Genomic DNA, 27,021 nt, shown 5'->3' with positions numbered 1-27,021 from the left:
GCTCCTTTGCATCTTCTTTGCAGCTGGGAGAACTGCTTTTCTGCTCCACACAGCTTTCAACTTGACAATTGCGACTTGGCAAAAATGTCCCTGTAGCCTTTTTAGCTTACTCTTCTCATAGCCAAAGCAGAAAAAAAAAAAAGCAAGAATAGGAAAGTTACAATTACGCAACGTGCAGATTGGTGTTTTCCAATCAGATTTCCCTGGAAACCGCCCTTTCTAACTCCCCTTGAAGTCTGAAGCTGGTGTAAACCTTAAATTGCATGAAAATGACCTTTTAAGGACAAGAGTAAATACCCACCTCTTTTAAAATAAGACATATGCCCTTTGCCACATCTCCCTCCAAACAATATTTTTAAATGCTACTTAACAGAACTTTGTAAATAGTGCTCTGCAATGGTCATTTGTTCACTCTGATCCTATGGAATGACTCTCACCCACCGACATTATAGGTATCTTTGAGGTATCCAGAACCGTAGTAGGTGCCAGGTAAATACTTAAGCATTTTATAAAACAGTCTCAAAGAGGTTTATACGTTTTAAGCGGACTAGGCAATTCTGGGGGATGGATGAAGAAAAAGAGTAAAAACGGTTTCAAAGCAAGTCTCGCTGAGTTGAGTACTAAACTTGAGTCCCTATGAATTACCTACTGCGTTTGTAGTTTGTTCTTAGAAATCCTCTTCCCTGGTGGTAACGCCGTTCCTTAGGAGTTGACTGTATGTGTGTGAAGTGCATGGACGCCACTGAGAAATGGCACTGCAGGTGCAATGCAGAGGAGCAAGGCCTGTGACCCTCAGAAGGGGGGGAACCCATGGGCCTTTGGGGCTGTAGAAAATGCTCCTGAGGTGAGGCTGACATCAAAGGGGGCGCTCTTCTTGGGAAGATGTCCTTGTGATACCACATCAAGAAACAGTAACTAAGATACTACACTCCGGTATCATGTGGGGACAGGGCGGAAAGTGAATTTTATTCATCACCCACCAGGTATTTTGATTGTAGTGGGCCTCTGTGGGTTGTGCTATCCCACACCCACTTCTGGCTCTTGTAGTCACATCCCCGTGATTTTGCTTTGGGGGAACTTTCTTCCCCACCACCCAAGGTCCAGGTATTTCAGGGGTAACACAGGAGTTGGGCTCAGCCAATCAACCCATTGTATCCCCAGCTCCACTGCTCTGAGCCTGTGATCTAAGCCTGTTCAATCAGCAAGTGCCTCTGGACCTCGGAATGCTGGGACGAAGATATTTTCCTCTCACTTTGTGTATCAATAGGGTTGCTGGTAGCCATGTATAATCCCTAATACACAAACATTATCTCACAGAATACCAAAACCCTATGTTGTTATTAATTCCATTGCAAAGGTGAGAACATTGAGATTCAGTGCTATAAATAATTTACACCAAATCTTACAGCTAGTAAAAGCATAGAATTGAAAGGCAGGGTTGTCTCACTCAAATTTCTGTGCTCTTTTTCAGGTTGCTGTCTATAAGTTTCAAAATTTAATAACAATGATTTTTCACTAAACATAAAACTCAAGAGTGAGGTTGCTGGGACATACAATGCTATATAATATTTTGAAACTTGTAACAAGTAATGAAGGTTAGATGTTTGGAAGAACCAAAAGACTTAAAAAATGTCCACACAACACCCATCACCCAGCAGTCACAGTTGGCTATGAGTTTTAGTGAAATATCAGGAAGAACACAACAACCCTAAAAGATTACAAGATAAAAACAACAGAGGCTTAGGTCTATGGTGAATATCTTATACTTTTTTTTTTTTTTTTACTGACTACATAGGAGATATGTTAATTTAGAACCCCTTCTTAGTTTTTAATGAAGCTGTTCATTTTTAACACGTCTTTCTGGCATTTTAGAGGCCTGTCTGTTGGATTGCAGTGGCTAAGTGTTTTTCCATTATAGTAGTCACCAGTGTGGTGTCTGTCTACCACATTCTCTTAGGCACATTCCCCGAGGCAAACTAGAATTCTGTGTCTGGTGTTCAGAAGCACAGATGTGGTAGAAGGTTAGTGATCTTCCTCCTGGGGTCAATGGAAACCCAGATGTAGAAATATCATTCATAAAACTAAACTTCAGTGTCGGCCAAAATCTTACAACTCTCTCAGCAGGAGTGAGACCCCACTACTTGTCAAATGCTTATGAGTAGGAATCATCTCCCTTAGAGCATAACGTCTGATAATCTTATTATGAACAAATGGTACAGCTAGTTTATAGTCTATAAAATATCATGCCAGCATCTCCAGTATTTATAATTAATACAAAAATTATGAATTTTAAAATAAATTTCAGCAAAAATTTTCCTTTAGTTTCTCTATCATTGCTTGATTTTGGGATGCTAAGTTTCTCAAATGAGGCTATACATTATTACTATAAATTCAGTGGCTCATTACCTTAGCTATTTGGCATCTATAAAGAAAAAGATAACATATTTAAGAAGAGATACAACTCAACATTTCCTGCTTTTCATCATCACTGCTCTATCTTGGTGCTACTTGGGCTTTTAGTCCAAGTTACATTCACAATTTCTAAAAGGATACTACATTCAAATGGGCCAAAATAGAATCTATTCTTCATGAATCTTTGTCAATCTAATACAATAAAACCATTATCTTTCAAATTATGTGAATCTAGATCTTGATATCTGGGAAGAACTGAATACTAGTTAGGGTGTCCTTATGCACATGGGTAATACAAAATTCCATTTTAATAACCACCATACTAGGAAGTTGTCTCTCGAGGATTTGTACTTTAAGCCTATATTCCAAACCACTGTTAGGCAGCATGATAAGTAGAACTAACAGGAGTTGTCATACCAGCATGTGCAGAGGGGAGTGTGATATACTCTAGAGCAGTGGTTCTCAACCTTCCTAATGCTGCGACCCTTTAATACAGCTCCTCATGTTGTGGTGACCCCCAACCATAAAATTATTTTCATTGCTACTTCATAACTGTAATTTTGCTACTGTTATGAATCGTAATATAAATACCTGATATGCAGGATGTATTTTCATTGTTACAAATTGAACATAATTAAAGCATAGTGGTTAATCACAAAAACAATATGTAATTATTTATGTGTTTTCCGATGGTCTTAGGCGACCCCTGTGCTTAGGTGAGCACAGAGTAATGACTGGTGTGGGATCCAGATCAAATGGGCCTTGCAGGCCATTGTAAGGACTGTGGCTCTTACTCAGGGTGAAATGGGAATAGACCTGAGGTTTGATGAGAGACGTCACACATTCTAGTCTAAAAGGAATACTTAGGTTGCTGAATTGAGAGTGACTAGAGTAAGGGTGGAATTGGAGGGAAAGTTTGGAGGCTCAGGAGATAATCCAGACTAGAGTTGAGGGTGAGGAGTGGTGCTAGCATTGGGGGTCAAGAGAAGATAGGGCCAATACGTTTCTTAATGATGATCTGAATGTGGGTTTGAGAGAAAGAAAGGAGTCAAGGATAACTTTGAGGTTTCAGGTCTGATCAACAGGAAAGATTGCATTCCTGTTGGCTGAGATGAGGAGGCCTAAGGGAGGCTCAGCCTGGGGAACAAGGACTAGGAGTTCAGTTTGGGACATATTAAGTTTGAGATGCCCAAGAGATATCTAAGGAGAGAAGTTGAATAGGGACCTGTATAGACAAGTCTGCGAGTTCAGGCAATCTGTGCTGGAAAAAAGAAATGAGGGCCTTCACATGGCATTCACAGCTCTGAGAATGAATGAGGTGACCTGAGAAATGAGTGTTGGAAGAAAGAGAACTGGCCCAGGATGTGCCCATTCGGCACTGATCCAGCCTCAGAAGATGGTAGGTAAGAAGGAACCAGTTACCAGGCTGAGAAGGATCAACAAGGTGTGTTGCTCTAGAAGCTGAGTGAGGAAAGCTTTTCAAGGAGGAAGGAGTAATACATTATCACAGTGATTTTTCCCAGGCCTTAATCCCACTGGGACATTAAATTAGCAACATTGCTTTTATCCCTTAGTCATTAGTTGCTTTATACAAAGAGTTCTGCTGTTCATGAATTAGCTTTATCTTCCCAGCAAGATGCAAACTTCTTGAAATCAAGGCTTTTGTTTTCATCTTTTTCTCTCTAGAGTGATAGCTCTTAAACAGTTTTTGACTACATCTCACAGTAAGAAATACATCTTACTTTGGGAACCAGTATATGCACATATGCAACTGAAAGAAAGAAATGTTTAACCTCTCTGCATGCGTGCACTCTACCATCTTTTCCATTTTCTCTGTTATAATCTAATTAATTAAAAGTAATGTTCAGACCCAATGAATTGATTTTCACTAATCATTAATTGATTGCAACCATGGGTTTGAAAAGCACTGCTTTTAGAACATCCAGCACAGAGTGCTGCCACATTCATTATTAATCAGAGACAACATTATTCATCTTCGTTTCTCCCATCGTGCCTTCTGTAAAGCAAATGCTTAATGTGCTCTTGTTAAATGAATAGCTTTGAGATCCTAAAGTAATACTTCTTCAACTGAGTTACCATTACTTTTACGATTGTATTTGTGTAGAAGAATATCTCTTAAGAGTGCTCATATGTTCAGCCTGAGGACAGATGGGAGTGTCTTTCTGAATGGGTCCCTGTAGCCTAGAGTCAGAGAACACTCTGGCCAGAATTAGAGTTGCTGACCAGATGGAGTGGGTCCGTTAGGTGGGTTAGTACTAACTAATGCTGAATTCATTGCATGTCTTGTATATCAGCCTTGGGGGGCAGGGGTGATAGGGTTCAAAATATTTTTAAAAAACAAAACTAACTCACTAAATTTTTTAAAAAGACTTTCATTCACCTTAGAACAATTATGTCTTTTATTCTAATTAATAAGATATTAAATGTCAAAATGAAACATCTATCATTTAGGAAGAGGGGAAAAATTAAATATTCAACAACGAAAATAGATGGTCTGGAACAAAAATCACTAGTAATAGCATGTCTCAGAATTTTGAAAAGTCCAACTATAGAAATGAGGTATAATTAACTGTAGACATTTCACTCAAGAAATCTTTAAAACAAGAGCTGGGCACATAAGTCCTCAATAAATATCAGGTGATGCTTAAATCCTTCTCCATACAGCACCTAAGGAAGTGGCACAGAAGAAAGTGGAATATTTTCCACCATGTAATTCTTACTGCTGTAGGTTTTCACCTACATGGAAGGAGCTTGGTGCAATGAATATAGCATAGGTTTTGGAATCAGGTAAATCTGGGTCCAAATCTAAATCTCTTATGAGATGTGTGATTTGGCCTAATTACCGTAACATCTTTTGACATTAGTGTTCTCAAACATCTAATGAGGACAATAACACATACTTCAGGGACTTAGTTTACTATAAAGAAGATATAAAAGTATACATATATATGTATATTAGATAAAAACTTGTTTTTTGGAATTCAATGGTTTTCTTGTAGAAGTCATGTCCTAAGTGATGCTTAAATTTCCACGTGCGGCAAACTCCTACAGCTTATTTAACTCATAATAGAGCTGAACCACGAGGCATGATGCACTAGTTCTAAGGCTCTTTCAACCTGGGGTGAGGACGAGGAGTGCGCTTAGGGGGATCTCCAGAGGTCTGTGTGTAAGAGATGGTGGGTCAGTAAAGGTTCTCAGAGCAAAACAGAAAAAGCAGAGATTTGTTTTAAAGAGCTGGGTCACATGATTGTGTGTGTGGGGGGGTGGCAATTATGAAATCTGTGGGGGCAGGCTGGTAGGTCGAAAACTCAGGCAGGAGCTGAAGTTGAAGATATTCTTGAGGCAGAATTTCTTCAGGGAAAGCCTAAGGTTTACTCTTGGGCCTTTCAACTGACTGGATGAGGCCCACCCACATTATCTAGGGTAACCTCCTTTATTTAGAGTTAACTACAATAAAACCTGGATATAAGGAACTAACTTGGGTGAGGAGGTGTCTGTTAAAGCCGAAAGTCTGTTATATAATGAAGTAGGTTTTCCCAAATGTGTATGTTAAAGGACTTGACAAATTAGCTAGTTTACCTGTTTTTACTTATGTAGACACACTTGTGTAATTAAAATTAAGTATATATGAACATTTTAATTTCACAGAAAAGTTTTCTACATGTAGCACAGTAATTTTAAATTTGTACTGACTAGGTCTAGTAAATTCATGCATTCACTAGTCACAGCAAGTAAGCAAAAGCACACGGCTGGGGCGTGGCTTAACATACAAGGGAACAAGGGCCAGCAGATGCTAAAACTGCTGCAGAAAGTCACTCCATGAGATAGCAGAACTAATTACCGAACTCCATATGCTGTGATCACATGCTAATCATTTGCCGAACATTGTTTGCCAGCAGTGACTCTTGGATTTAAATATATAGACTACAGTTGTAGATAGGTCGGCAAAATTACTAGTGTTTTTTCCAACATATGGTCTACTCCCTAAAATCTGTTAAAAATAACAGTGAATTAATAATAAAAAAGTAACCTGTTAATTTTTATTATAAGCACATCTTAGTTAAAAGCATTTTAAAGTTAACTGGGTGTTACTTTTCACATATGACATATGGACTGGAAATTTTGTCCTCTATATTCAAAGTCTGTTAAATTGAGGTCTGCAAAACTGAGGGTTTACCATATCTTATATGAACTAAGCACATCACCAACAAATGATCAAGTGACTAAATGTCTAGAGCAGTGGTTCTCAACCTTCCTCATGCCGCGACCCTTTAATACAGTTCCTCATGCTGTGGTGACCCCCAACCATAAAATTATTTTTGTTGCTACTTCATAACTGTAATGTTGCCACTGTTATGAATTGTAATGTAAATATCTGATATGCAGGATGTATTTTCATTGTTACAGATTGAACATAATTAAAGCATAGTGATTAATCACAAAACAACATGTAATTATTTATGTGTTTTCCGATGGTCTTAGGCGACCCCTGTGAAAGGGTCATTCGACCCCCAGAGGGGTCGTGACCCACAGGTTGAGAACCGCTGGTCTAAAGCATCTACCCACAACAAGCAAGCAACTCAAAGGCCTACTTAGGTTGTCCAAGTTTCAGAACAAGTTATAAACTATTTTATCTTCATCCACTTACATTGGAAGTATTTAGAAAATTTAGAATTACATAGTTAACAACCTGGCTCTAAGAGCTTACTCGTTACTCAGGAAAAGTTGCTGCTTGCTACTAAATACGGTGATCGGTGGTGGTTGGAAGGAGTGAAATCCTACACTTTCCTCATACAGTGAACATGTAAAATGTGAAGACCTCCTGTGTGTGCAAAGCACAGTGCCAGGCATTGCTGGGGCAAATATGGGTCCCGAGTGTGCCCAGTTACTGTGCTTTACAAGTGCTGAGAATTTCTAGTCATATTTGTTTGTAAACCACACAGTGGAATATCCTTAACAACCGAAAGACCCTGATCAGGGTGATTAAAATGGATGAGTTGCTATAAAAAATTGCCTTGAAAAAAGAACAACTTCCATTGTAATATTTTCTTATCTCAAAGAGATTAGTTATATTTTACTAGATTTTATTTGTAATATTCCATTGTAATATTTTCTTATCTCAAAGAGATTAGTTATATTTTACTAGATTTTATTACTCTGTCTTAAAGCCCTGCGCTAGTGATAGAAGAGTCATTTTGTTGGGCTAAAACACCAGCAAGACTCAGTTTTTTTAAATCTACTCACTGAAGCTTTCTTACCACAGGGGTTGACTATTATTCTAACACAATTTCTCCCTTCTCTCTCTCTCCCCATTGTTTTAATTCCCTGGCTCCATCCCAATCTACATTATTTTAAATCTCTAAGAAATTAAATGTCATCCAGTAATATTGTACTATGGGTTAAAAATGTTTTCCTTTTTTCTAAGCTACCATGGGGGTTTGGAGAGAGAACAAAACGTTTGGTGCATTCATCACTGCACATGACTTTGATAATCTGGGCTATTTTGCTTTCTCAATGATAAAGTATGTCTAAGATGTTACAATTGTTGGTATTTTTGAGTCTTGTTTATAAAGATGATGCATTTGTATAAAGTATAAGATTAATGTCCATTGTTGACAAAATTAATGTGCTCACACCTGAGTTGAAATTCACATACAAATAAAGTCGAAAGGGGTCATAAGAGGGAATGTACATAAATATCACCTCATCTAAATGCTTCATTTTTGTAAAAAGAAAGAAGCACTCTAGTTTATTGAGGAGGGAGAGCTAACTCATGATAGTGAAGGTTTAATCATAAGAGGAAAAGAAGAAAGAAAATAAGTTATGTTTGGATTGTTATATCATAACACACCGCTGGAAAGAAGATGGAAAACACATCTTAAAAGCGTAGACCACATGAAGGCCTCCCCCTCCCCCTCCCCCCCCAACACAATCCCTGTGCCATCTTATTAACAAGCTTTTCCACATGTAGCTGTTGGACCTAATGAGAGGTAAAATCTTTTTTTTTTTTTTTTTAAATATATTTTATTGATTTTTTCACAGAGAGAAAGGGAGAGAGATAGAGAGTTAGAAACATCGATGAGAGAGAAACATCGATCAGCTGCCTCCTGCACATCTCCCACTGGGGAAGTGCCCGCAACCCAGGTACATGCCCTTGACCGGAATCGAACCTGGGACCTTTCAGTCCGCAGGCCGACGCTCTATCCACTGAGCCAAACCGGTTTCGGCGAGAGGTAAAATCTTGCCTTTATGTTAGAACCTGATTTATTTCCCCCTCATTCTGAGTACTCCTAGAGCCAGCCCCAGGGCCTCCAGAGCCAGCTCCATTGTTCATCATGAGTATTTATCACTTGTACAGAATGCCAAGGGTTGCTCCGAACTATACCACCCTCGTCAAAAGAAAGCACAAACTCCTTGCTCCTGGACCACTCAAAACATTTACTGAATCTAAGAAAAGGGAAATATCGTCGTGATAAAGCGATGTGTCCAGTGCGAGGGCCATTTAGGCTACCTCTGAGAGGTAGATTCTGAGGAGACATGGAAGAATGGGTGTTGGAGGGCTCTTTCTCCTTAACCCAACCACTCACTGCCATGGCTTCAGGTCAGCAGGAGCAGGTGCAAGCCCAGAATGAAGTAACCCAGGTAGGTATTCAAGTCACATAATGGAGGGGTGAAGAGTACAATTCCTTCTCAGTGGGCAAACACCATTCACTTGCCATCTGTGCGACAGCATTCAGGGTCAGGAGAATGCCTGACGAAGGAAGAAACAGAATCTAATCCCATTACCTTTTATGAGCACTCAGAGAAAACTTCTAAAGGAACCGAGGATAAGCATGTTGCATAGGATGACATATGCCTTTGCCCTGACACAGACCTGATTTCCTTTTTCATATTAGCCAATAAATGCAATTTCCTCCTAAAGTGTTTTTTAATAAATACAACCAGGAGGATTCTAAGACAGGTGTATTTTTCTGGGTGGGAAAGTGATGCATTTGGTTTCATTTTCTCCTGGTGTCATAATTTTTTGCCTTCAGCAATGCTCCCAAGATGGGAACACTGATTTTAATATTTCATACTTTAATGGACTATAGTGCTTCTGTATATCTACTCAGTTTGAAAATTTGGGTGATAGTATATTTTCAGCTCAACCTATTTGAATTCTTATCCTAGACTCAGTGGGATAGTATGACAGCTAGTATAAGGCTACTATTAACCACTTATTTTGGGCAGGTTTGTATACACATTATTAGATATCTGTAAAGTCAGATAAAATACACTCGAAATTATCTTTATATTTAGTTTTGTAGCCACAGTGTCTGCCACATTCAATAAATAGCTGACAGAAGAATGATGGGGAAAGTACATAATTAGAAGGGTGAAAAAAGAAAAAAAATTCTCCATGTGCAATTATTAAACACTCTTTCCAACCACATTTAGGTTTCCATTAAATTAATTACAGTCACCAAAAAGTAGAACTCAGCTGGGATGTCTTTATATATAGCCTATGTTCAATGATTGTGATTGGTTCCAAAGAACTATAGGTTATAGGTTAGAAAGGAGAATAATTTATTTGAGTCCTCACAGCATAAAACTTGCCCTCCTTACATAATATGGATGGTAAATGTGGCTTTAGAGTTCTGCTTCTTTCTCCAAAGGGTATTTTTTTAAAGCACCCACAAATGTCATCCCATCTATTTTTAAGCAGAGTGCTGCTGGATAAACAGCTGAATCGTCTAAACCCAATGGGAAAATTCAAAGTTTAAATAAGCTGTTTTATCTCATTGAAAATAAATGGTGCCGACTGACTCAGAACATATGGGATTTTTGCATTCAGTTACATGTACATTTTCCTTGAACATAAGATTCTAGTCCAAGCTGAAAAAATGAAAAAAAAAATAAACTTTAATAATAAAGAACCTACTTTCTAATTGTCCTACCCAACGTTCACTAATTTCCAGCTACAACTTCCTCCTTACGTTTTCCCTGCCAGTGATGGAGTGGTCTCTGCAGACTGAGGCCCTGTAGAGACAACACAAATTCTCAAAAACAGACCCATTCTGGCGGTAGGCTTGTGATCTCTCACAGATTTCATCTTTTTAAGATAAAAATGGGTTTGGGGTTTTTCCACAGAATTCATTTTTTAGTAAAAGTTATATATGTTAATTCTCGAAAAAACCCCCACAAACACTATAAATGGTGTAGAGTTAAAAGTAGAAGTCTCCTGCTGCCCAGTCTCCCAGTTCTTACTTCCTAAAGGTAACCACTGTTGTTATCACTTTCACATTTTCCTTCTGATATTCTGTGCATATATGTGTGCATATCTACATATCCACATATAAGCACATTTTCTTTTTTAACAAACTCATATTATACCATAAATACTGTTCAGCACTTGACATTTTTACTTTAGTATATATTGGTCTTTGCATGTCAGTGCCTATAGGCCCTCCTCCTTCTTTCTAATAGCTATGAAATGCTTCATTATATGGGACTATTCATCCAGTTAGCAAATGTTTAATGCCCATCTTCCCTGTGTCAGGCCCACTTCCAGACACTGAAGATGTAGAACTGAACAAAACGAAATCCCTGCCTTCATGAGGACCACATTTTATGTTTTAGCATCACAGATGGAGGAACTAGCATATTAACAGTACACTGAGGGACACTTCAGCATCACATTTCTCTCTTTCTCAAAGAGGGCTGCAATGAATCAGCTAATAAGTAAATCTTTATACCAATTTATCAGTTGAATAAATTGCAGATATTATTTTTATATATTTAGCCTTTTATATTTTCTTTCTATAATCAACCTCTTAAGAAAGAAAATGTGGATTTTTCATGGTTAATTAAATTAATGCAATAACAATTTTTTTTCCATCGAGGTACTCTATCTTTTGAAAATCTACATACTCAAGTACCTTGCAGTCAAATTGTATCCATATTGAATCCTCCTACATGAGGCTATGATAATTCCCCAAAGGCAATCAGACCAGATGCCTCAGTTTCCCTCTACTTCTATTGACCACACGTGCTAGAAACTGCTGATTTAAATATTTCATGATACCCAAATGCCTCCCAGACATTTTTTTTATATCTTCTTTTGGTGTCTGCATAACATCAGAACAAAAGGAAAGCTGTTTTGTAAACCCAAACAAAGTGAATGTACTTCTTCTTTCACATAAAATTCAAGAAAATGATGCTTTCTGCAAAACTGGGCCAAAAAATCAATTGTTACTTAAGTGATTTTTGTTCAGGAAGCCAACCCGAAAAAAACTCCAGATTGGGACAATTGCTCATGAACTTCTTTTGCCTCTATGCCCCATATATTTATTACAATTGAAACCAGGTCAAAATTTACATATAATGGCATCTTGGATGGGAGAGAAGAAATTCGAGTTGCCAGATTGATGGGTGTACAAGGAAGAAAGTGAGTCTTAGCCCCTCTACCTCGGCAGTTGGAAGGGCGCTAAAGTGCCCTGCTTCAGCCTCTGGCTGCCCCATAATGGCCTACTTACCCCAGAATGTATGCTCTATGCTCCAGACTTCTTCCAGTGTTATCGGGGACATTTGACTGATATGAACAAAAGCTAGGAAGCCACTTAATTTTTTTCTGATTTTAAAATCATGTCTCACTAAAAAAAATGTTCCCTCTGGACACTGTGACACAAAACAGTTTGTTTTGTTTGGTTCTGGATGTTATCCAAGTCTAGCTCAGGGAAAAAGAAAATAATCCCTTTTTGTCAAGTAGGATACTATGAGGGGCACTTAGTTGAATGTTTTCTATTAATTCAGAATTTTTACTCTGCACAAACATTTGCAAACTTGAGTGGGAAGTGAGGTGCCTAATCACTCTGCTGCAGGGTGGCTACGACTTGCAGAAGTCAGCCTTGTTACTGGGAAGTATGAATATTTGAAGAACCCAAATCAGGTCATTTTGACTCATTACCAAAAAGGTAAAGAAGATATATATCCTCAAATGAAATATATCTGCTCTAGAGGCCTGATGCACGATATTCATGCAAGGGGCTTGGCCCTCACAGCCCCGGCTGCCTCGCGGCCCCACGGTCCCTCCCACTGGTCGTTCCAGAAGGTTGTTCCACTGTCCAGTCTAATTAGCATATTAGCTCTTTATTATATAGGATAGTTACTGTCGTTGGGTAGTTTAAAATGTAATAGGGAAAACATTGAATATGAAGTGTGCACGTGTGTTCATGTGTGTGTGAGAGAGAGAATACTATGGAATTCCAGTCAATTTTTGGTGATAGAAGGTTCTTTTGCACCCAGAGATAATCATTTATTACCTTGAATAAGACATTTTTATCTCATTACAGTTTTTACTGGGAAAGATTGGCATGGTCTAGGTTCATGATATAAAATGCAAAACATGTGACACATACCTAATTTTACAGGCCAATGCCACTCTCATGCCTCTATTGCTATGTTTCATGAACACGGATTCTTTGAGTGAAACAAGCAATGGCATAGGCTTGACACAAAGTGTAAATTCCTGAAGACTGGGTTTTGTTATGGTTCTTCCTTTCCACAGAGAAACCAAGCTCCAAATTAGTCTTTTACATCTCCATACAGGGAGATCAAAACAGTTTTGCAAATTGATGAAAATTATTCATATAGATTAATCATGTTTAAAAAACTATTTTTATTGATTTCAGAGAGGAAGGGAGAGGTAGAGAGATAGAAACTTCAATGATGAGAAAGAATCATTGATTGGCTGCCTCCTGCATGCCCCTCCTGGGCATTGAGCCTGCAGGCATGCACCCTTGACCAGATCAAAGCCAGGACTCTTCAGTCCCCAGGTCGATGCTCTGTCTACTGAGCCAAACCAGCTAGGGCTAGATTAATCATGTTTTTATTTTGTTGAGTTCAGTGGATAGATAGTTACAATATGATAAAGCTGAAAGCACATAGGTCCAAGAGAAAGATCTGATTTCCAGTTAAATTCTGCCCCTTATGAGCCATGTCAACTGCAATTTACATTCTGGGTGCCAGTTTCTTCATTTGTAAATGAGGGGATTGACATTTGCCAAAGCATGATGTGAATAGATGTGCATGTGAAGCAAAGGAATTGAATCTGATAAACTCAGTGATATACTCAGACATCTGGAATCTTTAGATGCTAATATGGATGGCAACTCTCTAAGGGAGCAGTGCAATATAGAGCTTTTCCCAACCTCGTCCATCTTGGAATGCTCTTCTGGATGCCAGTTATGTGTCCACCAGTCAAACCCACCAGCACGATACTACGCCCCCGCTAGCCCCTTCATGCACAGGGGCCCTTCCAGACCTGCTGCCATGTTTCTCCCCCGCCACTGGGGAAGGAAAATCCAGGCTTAATGGTTCCCATGCTGACTCCTGAATTGATTAATAAGTCAGGTATAACTCAGGCTATGTGGTAAAAGATTTGGTGAGATGATCTCACTCATATGTGGGATATAATGATCAACATAATTTGATGAACAAAAATAGATCCAGAGACAAATGGCAGGGGAGGTAGGGGGGTTAGAGAGCAACCAAAGGACTTGTATGCATGCGTATTAGCATAACCAATGGACACAGACACTGGGGCGGTAGGGCTTGCCTGGGGTGGGAATGGCTGGCGGGGAGGGGGAGTGTTAATCAGGGAAAAAGGAGACATATGTAAAACTTTAGACAATAAAAAAAAAGATTGGTGAGTAGTTTTATTTTGTTTTATTTACTTGATTTGATCCTCTCCTTGTAACTGGAAACATAGGCATGAATAGGACACAGCCTCTGCCAAGTGAATGACATCATCCCTTCCCTCAAGTGGCTTACAGATTGCTGGGTGCGACAGATTTGTAAACAACTGGTTTTAAAATAATGTGATATGTGTTACATTAGTAGTATGTGTCAGTTGTTAGAGTAAATCTTTATTTTTTTCAGGTTTTATTAGGGCAGGTCATTATGGAAATATTGGTCTTTTAGAATGTAGAAGGGTTTAAATGATCGGCTTCTGAAATTTCTATTTGTTTCATGTGATGTGATATTGCAGGTGACTGTAGGTTTTTCTGTTCATCTGTCAGCAAGAAGCAAAAATTTCACCATTGATTTCCTTGCTCTTAAAAACATGTCAATTACACTGACGACCTAGGCACTGTGTTAAGGCACCAGGTACAAGTCAGCGCAGCAGAGGCTCACTCTGCTTGGATGGACTGTGGCCTCCTGGGCAGCTGCTTAGACAGTTGCTATTTACACTCAGGTCTTTGACCCAAACTAACTTAGAAGAATGAACGCAATGGAAGGGAACCTTTATAGCAATTAGCTCTGCAGCGTCCCTGGTTGCCCCTGCAGTCTCGAAACCACTACCCCTGAGGCTGCCACTCAAGTTCCCATCTGCAATGGTTAGTTTAGGTGGCCGCCAGGCCAGGCTAGAGTACCCAGTTATTTAATCAAACACTGATCTAGGTGGCTCTGTAAAGGAATTCTGTACATGTGGTCAATATCTATGATTATAGTAAACCCTCAGTTTTGTGGACCTTGATTTATCAGACTTCGGATTTAATGGGCAAAATTTCCAGTCTGTATGTCATATGTGAAAATTAACACCCTGTTAATTTTTAAATGCTTTTAAACCAAGGTTTTCTTATAAATAAATTAACAGGTTATTTTTTGTTACTGTTATTTTTAACCAATTTTATGGAATAGGTCATATGTTGGGAAAAAAACTGTAGTAATTTCACCGACATAAATAAATATTACATATGTACAACTAAAATCTACATATTTAAATCCGAGGATCACCGCTTGTAAACAATGTTTGGTGAATGATTAGCATGTGATCACATGGCATCGCTCAGAGTAATTGGTTCTGTTGTCGTGGGTGTGACTTTCTGCAGCAGTTTTAACTGGTGCTGGCCAATGTTCCCACGTGTGCTAAGCCACGCCCAGCCCTGTACATCTGTTTACTCCTGGTGACTGGTGAATGCACCCATTCACCAGATCTATTCAGTATAACTTTAAAATGATAGTAATAACATATAGAAAACTTTCCTGTGAAATTAAACTTTTCATATATACTTAATTTTAATTAGATAAACGTGTCTACATAAGTAAAAACAGGTAAACTAATTTGTCAATTTTTAAAATATACACAGTTGGAAAACCTACTTTATTATATAATGGACTTCCAGCTTTAATGGACATCCCTTGCCTGAATTAATCCGTTATATGGAGGTTTTACTGTAATTTTATTCCAATTGTAAATGTGATGTGTTTTACTGCTACTCTTACTATTTATATTTGTAGTGAAACTATAATAGTAGCATTCATTTATAAATATTGCATTGAGCATATGTATCTTTTTTTTTAAAGAAAAAAAATATGAACCTTGGAAATTTTCCCTCAAATGTGCAATACAATAGGTAAAAACCAACCTGTGGTTTTATTATACTTGAAAATAAATTAGCGTGCATTTAACATAGTATTTTGCTATTCTCCTTTTGTAGGCTGCCTTGGTAAAAAAAAAAATCATGTCATAAAAGAGATGGAAAATTAGATCTGGGCATGAAGCAAAGTTGTTCTTAAATTCTAGCTCAGATAATGAGTTGCAATTTGAACTAAACAATAAATGATAAAGGAATTAATCCCTGTTCCATGCATGAAACAGTTCTTCCTTTTATTATTTCTTGCTTTTGAAGAGTAGGATGGAAGGACTACTTTTCTTTAGACACTGACCTAGGATTCATGAACTTTATTATTATTTTTTTATCCCATGATAACTTTGCCCACAGGATTTGATTAATGAATCGATTCACCCATCCATCCATTCACTTTTATTTGCTTCTTATATGCCAAGCACTGTGGGAGCAGAAGATATAAGTGTCAATAGACTCGCATTTGCCCTCAGGGATCTTTCTGTCTATTGGAGGGAGAGGTGAGATTAGTGGGGGGAGGGAGTAACAAGCACTCCAGTGTGATTACAGTCAACTGTAGAAATTGCTAGAAAACACATACCAGACAGTGCAATTAGCATGGAAGGTGGTCCAAGGAGGTCATACTTGACTAGTTACTTGAATGATGGGCATACTTTGCCAGCTGGGCCCAGGGGAAAGGGAGAGGAAACAGTGTACGTGGAGGCATGGCCATGTGAAATGGCACTGTGTGTTCGGTATGAAGTACAAATTACGTACAATCCATGGAGACTTCCCTGCAGATGGAGGCCTCTCTGGGCACTGTGAGAAATAGATTAAGTTGAAGTCACTCAGTTTCCTGCTAATAGTCTGGACTAGATCTAAAGCACAACAGGTCTTTTTCAGAATTCTTCTCATTGGATTGTCTTTTTTTAACAGTAATATGGCACTGAAAGCAACAGACATGGCTGCTTTTCTTTCTGCGACACAGGTCATATTTTCTAAATCTATGTTTCCTCCCTTTCTCAGCAAGCCTGGCTGCCCAGGGAAATTCCCCAAACTAGCCTTTCTTCTTAACTGCTCCCTCTTTCCTGAACAGAACATTCACCATCTGCTCAGCCACCCTGCACTGTCACATCCCACCCTCAACCACCACGTTATCACCTCCCTTCTCCACAAGACCTCATTTCTGTTGTCTAAAATCCCCACACATGGCTTCACCCATCCACTTCCTCCTTCCACACTTTCTCTAACCCACGACACTGGCATTGTGATCCCTCCAACCATGCCTTCGGGTGCACACTGAACACTTACAGGGCTTCTCTGCCCCACACGCCAACCTTTGTCATGTCTCTTCCAGAGTCATCTTTCATCTCCCAAAATATCACCACAGTATTAGCTTCCTATGGCTGCCATATCAAATGATCAAACTTAGTGGCTAAACATAACTCACTTATTCTCTCACAGTTCTGGAGGCCAGGAGTCCAAAATCGGCTCACTGAGCTAGAACCAAGGTTTGGGCAGGGCTGAGCTCCATCTGGAAGCTCTAGGGCAGTGATGGTGAACCTTTTGAGCTCAGCATGTCAGCATTTTGAAAATCCCTAACTTAACTCTGGTGCCGTGTCACATATAGAAATTTTGTGATATTTGCAACCATAGTAAAACAAAGACTTATATTTTTGATATTTATTTTATATATTTAAATGCCATTTAACAAAGAAAAATCAACCAAAAAAATGAGTTCGTGTGTCACCTCTGCCACGCGTGTCATAGGTTCGCCATCACTGCTCTAGGGAGAATCCGTGTCCTCGCTTTTCCCACCTCTAGAGATGCATTCCTTCCCTCCCTCCACCACAAAGCCAGCAGCACAGCCTCTTCAAACCTCTCTGCTCCTAGGGTCACATGGCCTTCTTCTGGGGTCAAGTCTCTCTCTGCCTCCCTTTTATAAGGACACTTGTGCTGACATTCAGTGTCTGGCTAGATAATCCAGGAAAATGTCCCCATCCAAAAATTGTTAGCTTAGTCACCTCTGCAAAGCCACATTTGCCACGTAAGGTAACGTGGGTCGTTTCCTGGATCAGGGTGTGGGCATATTCTGGGCCATTTCCCACATACCACAACCACCAACACTACATTATAGTTAATTAGGTGCCCACTGTGTGCCAGGCATCATTTAATGAGATAGGCACCATTGTTATCTCTGTTTTACAGATGAAGCAATGGAGGTGCAGAAAGGTTACTTGATTTGGTCAAGGTCACATAGACAGAGAAATGCTCGAACCAGGATTCAAGCCAATGCCTGTCAACTCAGAAGCCTGTGCTCCTCTCACGAGGCTGTGCTGCCCCTCACATTCTGAGACTGTGTGCAACGTGTCTTGGTTTGCATCACAAGGACCCTGAAGACTATCTCAGTCAACACAAAATGGAACATTTCCCAGAAATTGTACATTTCCTTCTCTAGCTGTACTTCCAGATATTTCTCCCACAGAGAGTACTGCTCATTAAGTGCTTGGATGGTAACAAGTAGCAATTTGCTTCCCCCATGAAAGACCAGTGGAAGCCCCCTAATGGTCTGACATCAGACTATGGCTGACGAACATTAAGGGCTCACTGAGCTCAGGCAAAAGCACCGTGGAAAGAGTAATCATAGAGCAGGACTGGGGGAAAATTGTGTTGAAAAGGACAATGGAAATGAAACAGAAATGTGAGGCCCAGCTACTTTCACTGTGGAGAGAGCAAGAAAAGCAGAAAACTCCCGGAGGCATAGGGGCTATAGAAGAAAGCTGGAGGATAAAGAATACAGTACAAAGAAAGGCACTTTCAGATTAACAATAAAGGAAAAGTACAATCAGGGCAGGCCGCTGGAGGTCAAAAGGCAAATGAATAGGTAGGCAGTGACAAATTAAGGAATTTTTTTTTTTTTTACAATCCACTGTTCATTTTTAAGATGAAATTTTCCTCTCATTCTTAAGGAGCAGTGGCCCATGTGGAGAATAGAAAGAGATGGCCCCTGGAATTAAGCAGACCAAGGGGCACATGTCTTAAGAACAGTGCCACTTATGGCAATTTGAGCCTCAGTTGTAAAATAGGAATAGGAACAAGATGACAGAATTTATGCGAACCGCTTTATCACAGTACTTTGCATGAATAAGTAACAAAGAATCATTGCATTCAGTTTCTGCAACATCATCAAAACAAAAGATAATAAAGCTTGTTATGGTGCCCAAGTATCTACTCATGCATTCATATAGAATTTGAATGAAGTCTATACGGCTACTAACTTTGAATAAGAGACTGGATATGTTCCTTCATGGAACTGGTAGGTTAGTGAAGCAGATAATCCTATAAATAGAGGAAGCATGGTAAAGAAATAATGGATGCTGTGAAAACATATTGGGAGAGGGGACTGAACTCAAAGCTGGCCAAAGAGGGCTTCTTGGAGGAAGTGCCATCGCAGAGGAGGCTTGAAGGTTGTAAAGGGTTTAAGTAGGGGAGGGAAGAATTTGGGATAGATGGATGGAAGAGACAAAGGAGAGAGCAGCTCATGCAAAGGCCCTGGGCAGGAGAACATGGCACCTTTGAGAAAGTTAGAAGTCAATCAGTAGGGTTGAAGTGAAGATTAGACAGGGGGAGTGTTAGGAAATGAGGCTGTGAAGGAAAAGGTCTCCACTTATGTCATACCCTGTAAATCAAGGAGTTTGGACTCTATCCCCTGGGTAAGGAGGAATCACTGATGATTTATATGCAGTAGAATTGGTGATTTTTATCTGTATTTTAGAAACATTTTTGGGCTACAGTACACAGAATGGACTGGAGTAAGGGCAAACTAGAGGCAGGAAGACCACTTGGAGGTATCTAGAAAAATCAAGGTGAGAAACCAGAGACATTTAACTAGGATAGTGGCAGAGAGAATGGAGAGAAGTGAATAGAAATAACATTTATAAGACATGATTTCTTCACTCATTTATCCATTCATCCAACCGACTTTTATGAGTTTACCTTGGAAATGTGAGAGTGAGATAGAGGTAGGGAAAATCAAGGTTTTCCCATGTTTTGGGATTGAAAAAACTGGGTAGGCAGGGTTGCTACTTACAGAAGTAGGAAACACAGGATAAGGATGCTTGTGGGGAAGATACTAAGCCCAATTTTAGACCTGATAGGTTTTGAGTAATACCTTTGTTTTCATAATGCAGACATCCTTGCATTCTCCAGACCGTGAGCTTACATGAGGTAACCTTAGCAATAACAAGCAAGTCTAGTGATATTTTAGTCCTCTCTCATCTTTGCTCCTCCGCCACTTAATTCTGATTGTCCCCAAGAATGAGCTTCACATTTATTTGGGAACAAATCTGTTTGCTGCCTTCTGCTCAGGCCTCCTTGCCATCATGCCAGGAACGTCTTATGATGGCGGGCCATCTGTAACAATGCCGCTGTCTCTGTTACCACTGTCCTCAGCTGATGGCTGCTCTGTGGTCTTTGCTCTGTGGGTGTGTGAAGGCAAGGTGGTGGTGCTGCTTCCTCTAGTTTTTCCGCATTAATTAACACTGAGAGTTAACACGCGAGTCTGCAAATAACACATGCCTTGCATTTGGCAGCTTTGAATCTCATCTTGAGTATGAGTGGGTTGACCGTTGTAGACAACAGAATCATGAGAGGGAAGCTGGCCAGACAGCCTTGCAGACTGACATCAGCAGGTTGGTTTTAGGTAGCTCTAATGGATAAAATGTCATGCTGGTATAAGATAGTTCATGTTGTCCAACTGACAGGAAATAGAAGAAAACACCTTCGCGGTTACAAAAATTTGCTTTCTAGTTAGTTTCTTCCAGTGTAATGCAATCCAGAGGTATTAGAGAGAAGGGAAATGGAAAATAAATATTAGAATTAAAGGAGAAAAAGAGTGCACGGGGCAGCCAAGGATGGTCTGGAGCAAAGAGCTGTGAGAGGGAAAGGGGGAAAGATGAAGAGAAAATGAACACTTTACAAATAAAAACCAATCCACCACATTTGCACTTCCAACAGGGTTCTATAAACAGAGAATGGAATTGAACACATCTTAAAGCCTTGAAGAATAGGTAACATATGTCTGTCTGTCTTGGTGTTCTTAAAAATGAACTGTGGTAGACTAAAATGACACACTCCTCCTTTGCATGGCTGTACTATATTAAAGGCATCTCAAGAGAAATGCTCAAATTTGTAGGTGGAGCATGGATGATATTTCAGTGGAATTAAATCATTAGTGGCAGCTGACTACTTGTACTCAAACATCCTGTTTATACTTTTAAGGAAAACAGACACCGTGAATACTTTAAAGGGGGGAGGGTCATAAAAACTCTTTCATTTCTATAAAAGCCTGTGATGTTTAAAGATTTCCACAAAACAAAAACATCAGGTGTTCACAGCCCACTCCCCACTCAGGAAAACAGAATGGGAAGGTTTGACAGTAGGAATAGAAGAAACATTTCCTTTCCATTTCTCCAAAATTTCCACATAGTTTGGCTGTTTTTGAATAGACCTTCTGAAATGCCTTTTGAGGTCACCTACTTTGAGAGAATAGAGTCTCTAATTTTCAGGTGACACAGCAGTGAGCCCAGAGAACATAAATCTTGATCATATTTTTCATTTTTGTCGTTCTTATAGAAAAGATTGCAATTTCCTTCCCATCTTGCTAAGCTTTTGCTGGTTTCAGGGATTTGTGCTCCAATCTGACTAAAATAAAAACCCTTGTGTTAAAGGCTGAAAAACTTATCACAAAAAACATAACCAAAGTAGCAACGAAAGTCTCAGACAGGTCTCATGGTTTTTAATTCCATGAACTTCAGTGAACAAATAAGTACATTTTCCACAGGAACTAAAAGCATTGCAGCCATGGTAAATAAGAAACTAATAGCCAAAATTCATATTACTGTGATGCTGCTATTTTAGAAATACAATCTTACAAAATAAAACCCATCTAAAGTAAAGCTGGAATAATGTTAGCAACTGAAAATATTACCTTCTCGAGAATAACGTGTACTTAGAAATGAAATGACTCAGAAACCAACACGATTTATGTATTCTGCTTTCTTTAGAGCACATTCAACATCAATTTATATGTCATACTAAATGCTAACTATATTCAATAAGCAGTGCTTAAATAAATTGGTCTATCTCTGCTGCATCTACATTTTCTGCTGTTCAGCTAAATTCACTTTGCACTATGGGTGGTAAAAAAATATTATATAGATGACATTTTTACTAAAAAGCTGGATTTTTCCCTCTGTCCCTCTCATAGATAAGCAACCTAATCAGAGAAAAAGGGTTAGTTGGGGGTACTCTTCCTAAAATTGTTCATTCCACATTCACAGACATAGTGAAACATGACATTAACTGCAGCATGTTAAAAGAATTATGGATTAGCACAGAAATCAAACACAACGAGACTATTTATTTTCTTTTCCATAGCCCAGAATTGCCATTAGCTTACCTTATTAGCTGAAATGCCAAACAGAATGTCTTTATGGAAAATTAAGTTCATTATTCATCTCAGCGTTGATTTGGTATAGTGCAGCTGAGAGCATTTAGCTTCTCTCTATGATTTGCCGATGCAAAGTGAGTGAGTAAGGCAGTAAACACAGAACTTGGGAGGCAGGGAGTGGTTGGCCGTGGCTCACAATGCTAGACTTGCAACTTTACATTTCATTCATATCAAGATACCTAAGGAAATCAAATCTTATCACTGAAGATTATCACTTAAGTGAATACTTAGTGCAAATTTTAAGCCCATCCATGCAATTTTGCATAACATTTGCAAGAACAGTGTCCTATATGCTCACTACCCCAGCAACATTGCATTGCTATTTTTTCATTATCTCGATGGATTCTTAGGCTATTGATTCACATATAGTGGATAATGTATATTCTGTGAAGGAGAAATCCACATGGGGAAGCAATCTCGATTTTTCGTTTTTTGTTTTTTAAAGAGAATACCTGTGATAGTCTGACTAGCGATGGAATGGCAGATGTAGATTACAAATTTGAAGGTAAGTGTATAGGCTCACAAATTGGATACAACATTCACAGAGCTAATGAAGAGAGAGACTGTAGGGCTCCAGGGGTAAATAGCAATAAATATCGTCCTCTGGACATCATATTCTCTTGTAGAAAAAAAGTCATATTCTTTAATAATTCATTAATTTTTTCAAATGAATTAAACACGTTTTAGAGTTGATTTTGGAAAACACTTTTTCCTTCTGAACAAATGATTTCCATAAAAAGTACCCCAGAAAAATCTTGTTTCCTTAAAGTGTGCCTCGTTTCCAGATGGGCAAAAGAGCTATTGCAGCTTCCTCTCCAGGTGTTTCAGTTCATAGAATTTGAGCAGGCAGCATTTTTTAAATCCAGCTTTACCAAGTAAAATGTGCAATCACAACAAGACCATCCTAGGTTATCAATAGACAAGGACAACGTGACTTAGCAAAGCTATTTTAGCTTAAAGACTTTTAAACCTTTCTTGTCTTTGTCATGATGCCAACTTGGCCCTAAAACTTTCCTCTCCTGAATTAATAAGACTATGGCTGCCTCTAATTCTATATAATAAAAGGCTAATATGCAAATCAACTGAACGGCAGAATGGCTAGTTGCTATGACATGCACTGACCATCAGGGGCAGATACTCAACACAGAAGCTGTCCCCTGGTGGTCAGTGTGCTCCCACAGGGGGAGCGCCACTCAGCCAGAAGCCCTGAGCGGGGCTCACGGCTGGCCAGCGCAGTGGTTGTGGTGGGAGCCTCTCCCGCCTCTGCGGCAGTGCTAAGGGGAGTGGGCCTAAGCTGTCAGTTAGACATCTCCTGAGGACTCCTGGACTGTGAGAGGGCACAGGTCAGGCTGAGGACCCTCTCTCCACCGAGTGCATGAATTTCGTGCACCGGGCCTCTAGTGAGATATAATAAAGAAAAAGTAATAATTAGTTGATTTGCCTCAAAATGATAAACATAGAATTACCATCTGACTGAGAAATTTCACTCTTAGGTATATATCCTGGAGAACTGAAAACATGTATCCACACAATAATTTGTACACAAATGTTTATAGAACCATTATTCATAATAGCCAAAAAGTAGGGAAACAACCCTAATTTCTTTCAATTGATGAATGGTTTAAAAATGTATTCTACCCAGACAGTGGACTATTATTTGGCATTAAAAATAAACTAAGTATTAATAAATGCTATAACATGAATAAATCTTGAAGACAGTGTGCTGTTTGAAAAAAGCCAGTCACAAAAGATCACATATTGTATGATTCCATTTATATTAAATGTCCAGAATATGGAGAATCTATGGAGACAGTAAGTAGATTAATTAGTGGTTTTCCTGGGCTTGGGGTAGGAGTACTGGGAAGTGAATGTTTCTTATCAGAGTGATGAAACTGTTCTTAGATTGATGGTTGCACAACTCTGTGAATGTACTGAAACCATTGAATTGTATATTTTAAATAAGTAATTTTAATGATTTTCAAAGTATATTTCAATAAAGATGTTAATAAAATTATTAATTTTTAAAAGAAACATTGTCATGCTATGTTTGTAATTATAATAATCTTATATTATAAATTCTGTAGAAGGTAGATAGGGAGAGTTAGAAAAGAGTAGGGGCAACCCCAAACCTGGGAAATCCTTGAGGACTCATCAGCTGTAGACCTACGTACAGAACCATTTGTGCTGGTGTTCAGTCATGGCTAATTTTCTTTCTTTTTTTTTGTTAATCCTCACCCAATGACATTTTTTCCATTGATTATTTTTTTAGAGAGAGTGAAAGGGAGGGAGGAAGGAGGAGGAAAGAGAGAGAAACATCAATGTGAGAGAGAGACACATGCACCCCACAAGTACCTCGACCAGAACCAGAGCTCAAACCTGCAACCCAGGTACATGCCCTGGATGTGGAATTGAAACTGCAACCTTGCAGTGTGTAGGTTGATGTGCTAACTGCTTAGCAAAACCAGCCAGGGCATAATCATGCCTAATTTTCAATAAGACAAAACTCCAAAAACAGAGGAGTAAGAGCAAGAGGAAAAGGAGGAGGCGGAGGAGGGGGAGGAGGAGGGAAAAAAAAGAAGAGGCAGAAAATAGAAGAAAAAGGAAGGGATAGAAGAAGTGAGAATAGGGGGAGACTTGTTTTTGATTAGATAACATAAAAGGACAGATGATTCAAGAGGGAAAGTGGCATCACAAACCTTAATTCTGATGATATAATATGAAATGATTGAGATGAGAATAAAAGAAGAATACTTTTAAAGAGGCCAAAAAATTGTACAAGGAGAGTTTTGAAGTGTTCAAATTAAAGGACTTTGATTCAAACTTGAGAAATGAGTTCACAATAAAAAAGAATACACTAAATGATGAGCATATGCAAGAATTTTACCAAAGGGCTAAAGCACAGAATAAAATGAAGTTTGTGAATTAAAGAAAAGGAATAAAAAAAACCTTGAGCAGAAAATAAAAGGCCATTTAAAAATATATGAATTGGAACAAATAGAAGAACAAGGACAATCCCAAGGCTTGGTCCAGATGGTATAATGTGAACAGATGATGATGAAGGAGGAGGAGGAAGGGGAGGAAGAGCAGCAGGAGGAGGAGCAATGCAGAGGAGGGAGAAGTAGGACAAAACATCAGACTTTGAAACTTCACCATTTTCTCTATCAAAGAAAATGATCCTCAAATTGGAAAGCGTAGAAGAAAAAGCTTGGTGAAGAGAAATTTAAATCCCAGGAAAACCTCTCACATGCAGATGACTCATAAATTTATATTTTATTCCATATCTCCCACATGAACTTCAGCTACTTGACAACTTCACTTAGATACCTCAAAGCACTTAAAATCAAATCATTTTCTCATCTCTCCTCCCCCTCACCATGTCCTCACTGTACTTCTTCTAGTGTTCCCTACTTCAGTGAATGAAAAACCATCTTTTAAGCAAGTCAGAAACATAGGTATCATTCTGAACACTTCCTTCACATTCCACATCACCCAGTCCTGTAGATTTGTAATCTCTGGGAACTGTTCACTTGCTTCAATATCATGCCACCATCCTTGTCCATTTTCTTTCACCTGGAATACTACATTTGTCTTCTAACTGGTTCTCCTTCCATTTTACCTGTCTTTTGACTTCATCTAAAAGGATGTTTTCAGAAGGCAAAGTGGATAGCAGCTTTCCCCACTCCAACCTCCTACACATACAAATTAGGGTATAAAGATTAAACATATCATCTCACTTCTGGGAATATGTCTGAAGAAACTGGAAACACTAATTCCAAAGAATATTCCCACCTCTATGCTCACGGCAGTGTTATTTACAATAGCCAAGCGTTGGGAGCAGCCCAAGTGCCCATCAGTAGATGCCTGGGTAAAAAAGCTGTGGTACATCTACATAATGGAATACTACTCAGCCATAAAAAAGGGAAATTTACCTTTTGTGACACCATGGAGGGACCTGGAGAGCATTATGCTAAGTGAAATAAGCCAGTCAGAGAAGGACAAATACCATATGATCTCATTTATATGTGGAATCTAATAAACAAAATAAACTAACAAACAAACAAACTAGAAACAGACTCATAGAGAACAGACTGACAGCTGTCAGAAGGGAGGGGGGCTTGGGGATGCAGTGAAAAAGGTGAAGGGATTAAGCAAAAAAACCTCACAACCTCACAGACACAGAGAACTGTATGGTAATTACCAGAGAGAAAGGGGGGGTGGGGGAAATAGAGAAGGGTAAAGGGGGTATAAATGGTGATAGAGGAGACTTGACTTTGGGTGGTGAAAATGCAATACAATATACAAATAATGTATTATAGAAATGTACACTTGAAACCTATATAATTTTATATAACCAATGCCACCCCAATAAATTCAATAAACTTAAAAAAATTTTAAATGTGAATGCAGCCTCCAGGACCCTGAATGATATCGTCCTGCAAATCTTACCAGACTCATCTTGCACCATCTTGGTGAGGTAGCCATATTACATTCATTTCTGACCCTTTTGTTTCTTCCTGCCTTTTCATGATTCTCTAGGCTGATTGTCTGGTTTACACTAGCCCTTCCTTCGATCCTAACCATTACTTTCTAGGGGCATGCGTCTCTGAACTGCTTAAATGAGTGTGCCACTGCAGTATCGTAATCTCCTGTGTATGTATTGAGCACAGTGGTCATGGGATAGGCTTGTGT

General features: G+C 39.1%; 1 protein-coding gene across 8 annotated transcripts in view; it reads right to left on the bottom strand.

Moving 5' to 3' along the window:
• The window catches only part of DLGAP1 (DLG associated protein 1), a 617,521-nt gene that overhangs the window by 178,129 nt on the left and 412,371 nt on the right, over positions 1 to 27,021 (bottom strand). The window contains exon 1 of one of the 8 annotated variants that reach the window (XM_036322636.1): positions 22,282 to 22,392. The exons of the other annotated variants lie outside the window; for them this stretch is intronic. Coding sequence (XP_036178529.1) covers positions 22,282 to 22,332 — 51 coding nt within the window. The 5' untranslated portion in view covers positions 22,333 to 22,392. Of the gene's footprint in view, positions 1 to 22,281; positions 22,393 to 27,021 lie in introns of those variants that run through there. 8 annotated transcript variants of the gene reach the window in all.

Source organism: Myotis myotis, unplaced genomic scaffold, assembly GCF_014108235.1.
Source record: "Myotis myotis isolate mMyoMyo1 unplaced genomic scaffold, mMyoMyo1.p scaffold_m19_p_9, whole genome shotgun sequence".
Taxonomy (NCBI): Eukaryota; Metazoa; Chordata; class Mammalia; order Chiroptera; family Vespertilionidae; genus Myotis; species Myotis myotis.
Note: the sequence above shows the minus strand (reverse complement) of the source record. Positions and strands in the feature narration are given on the sequence as shown.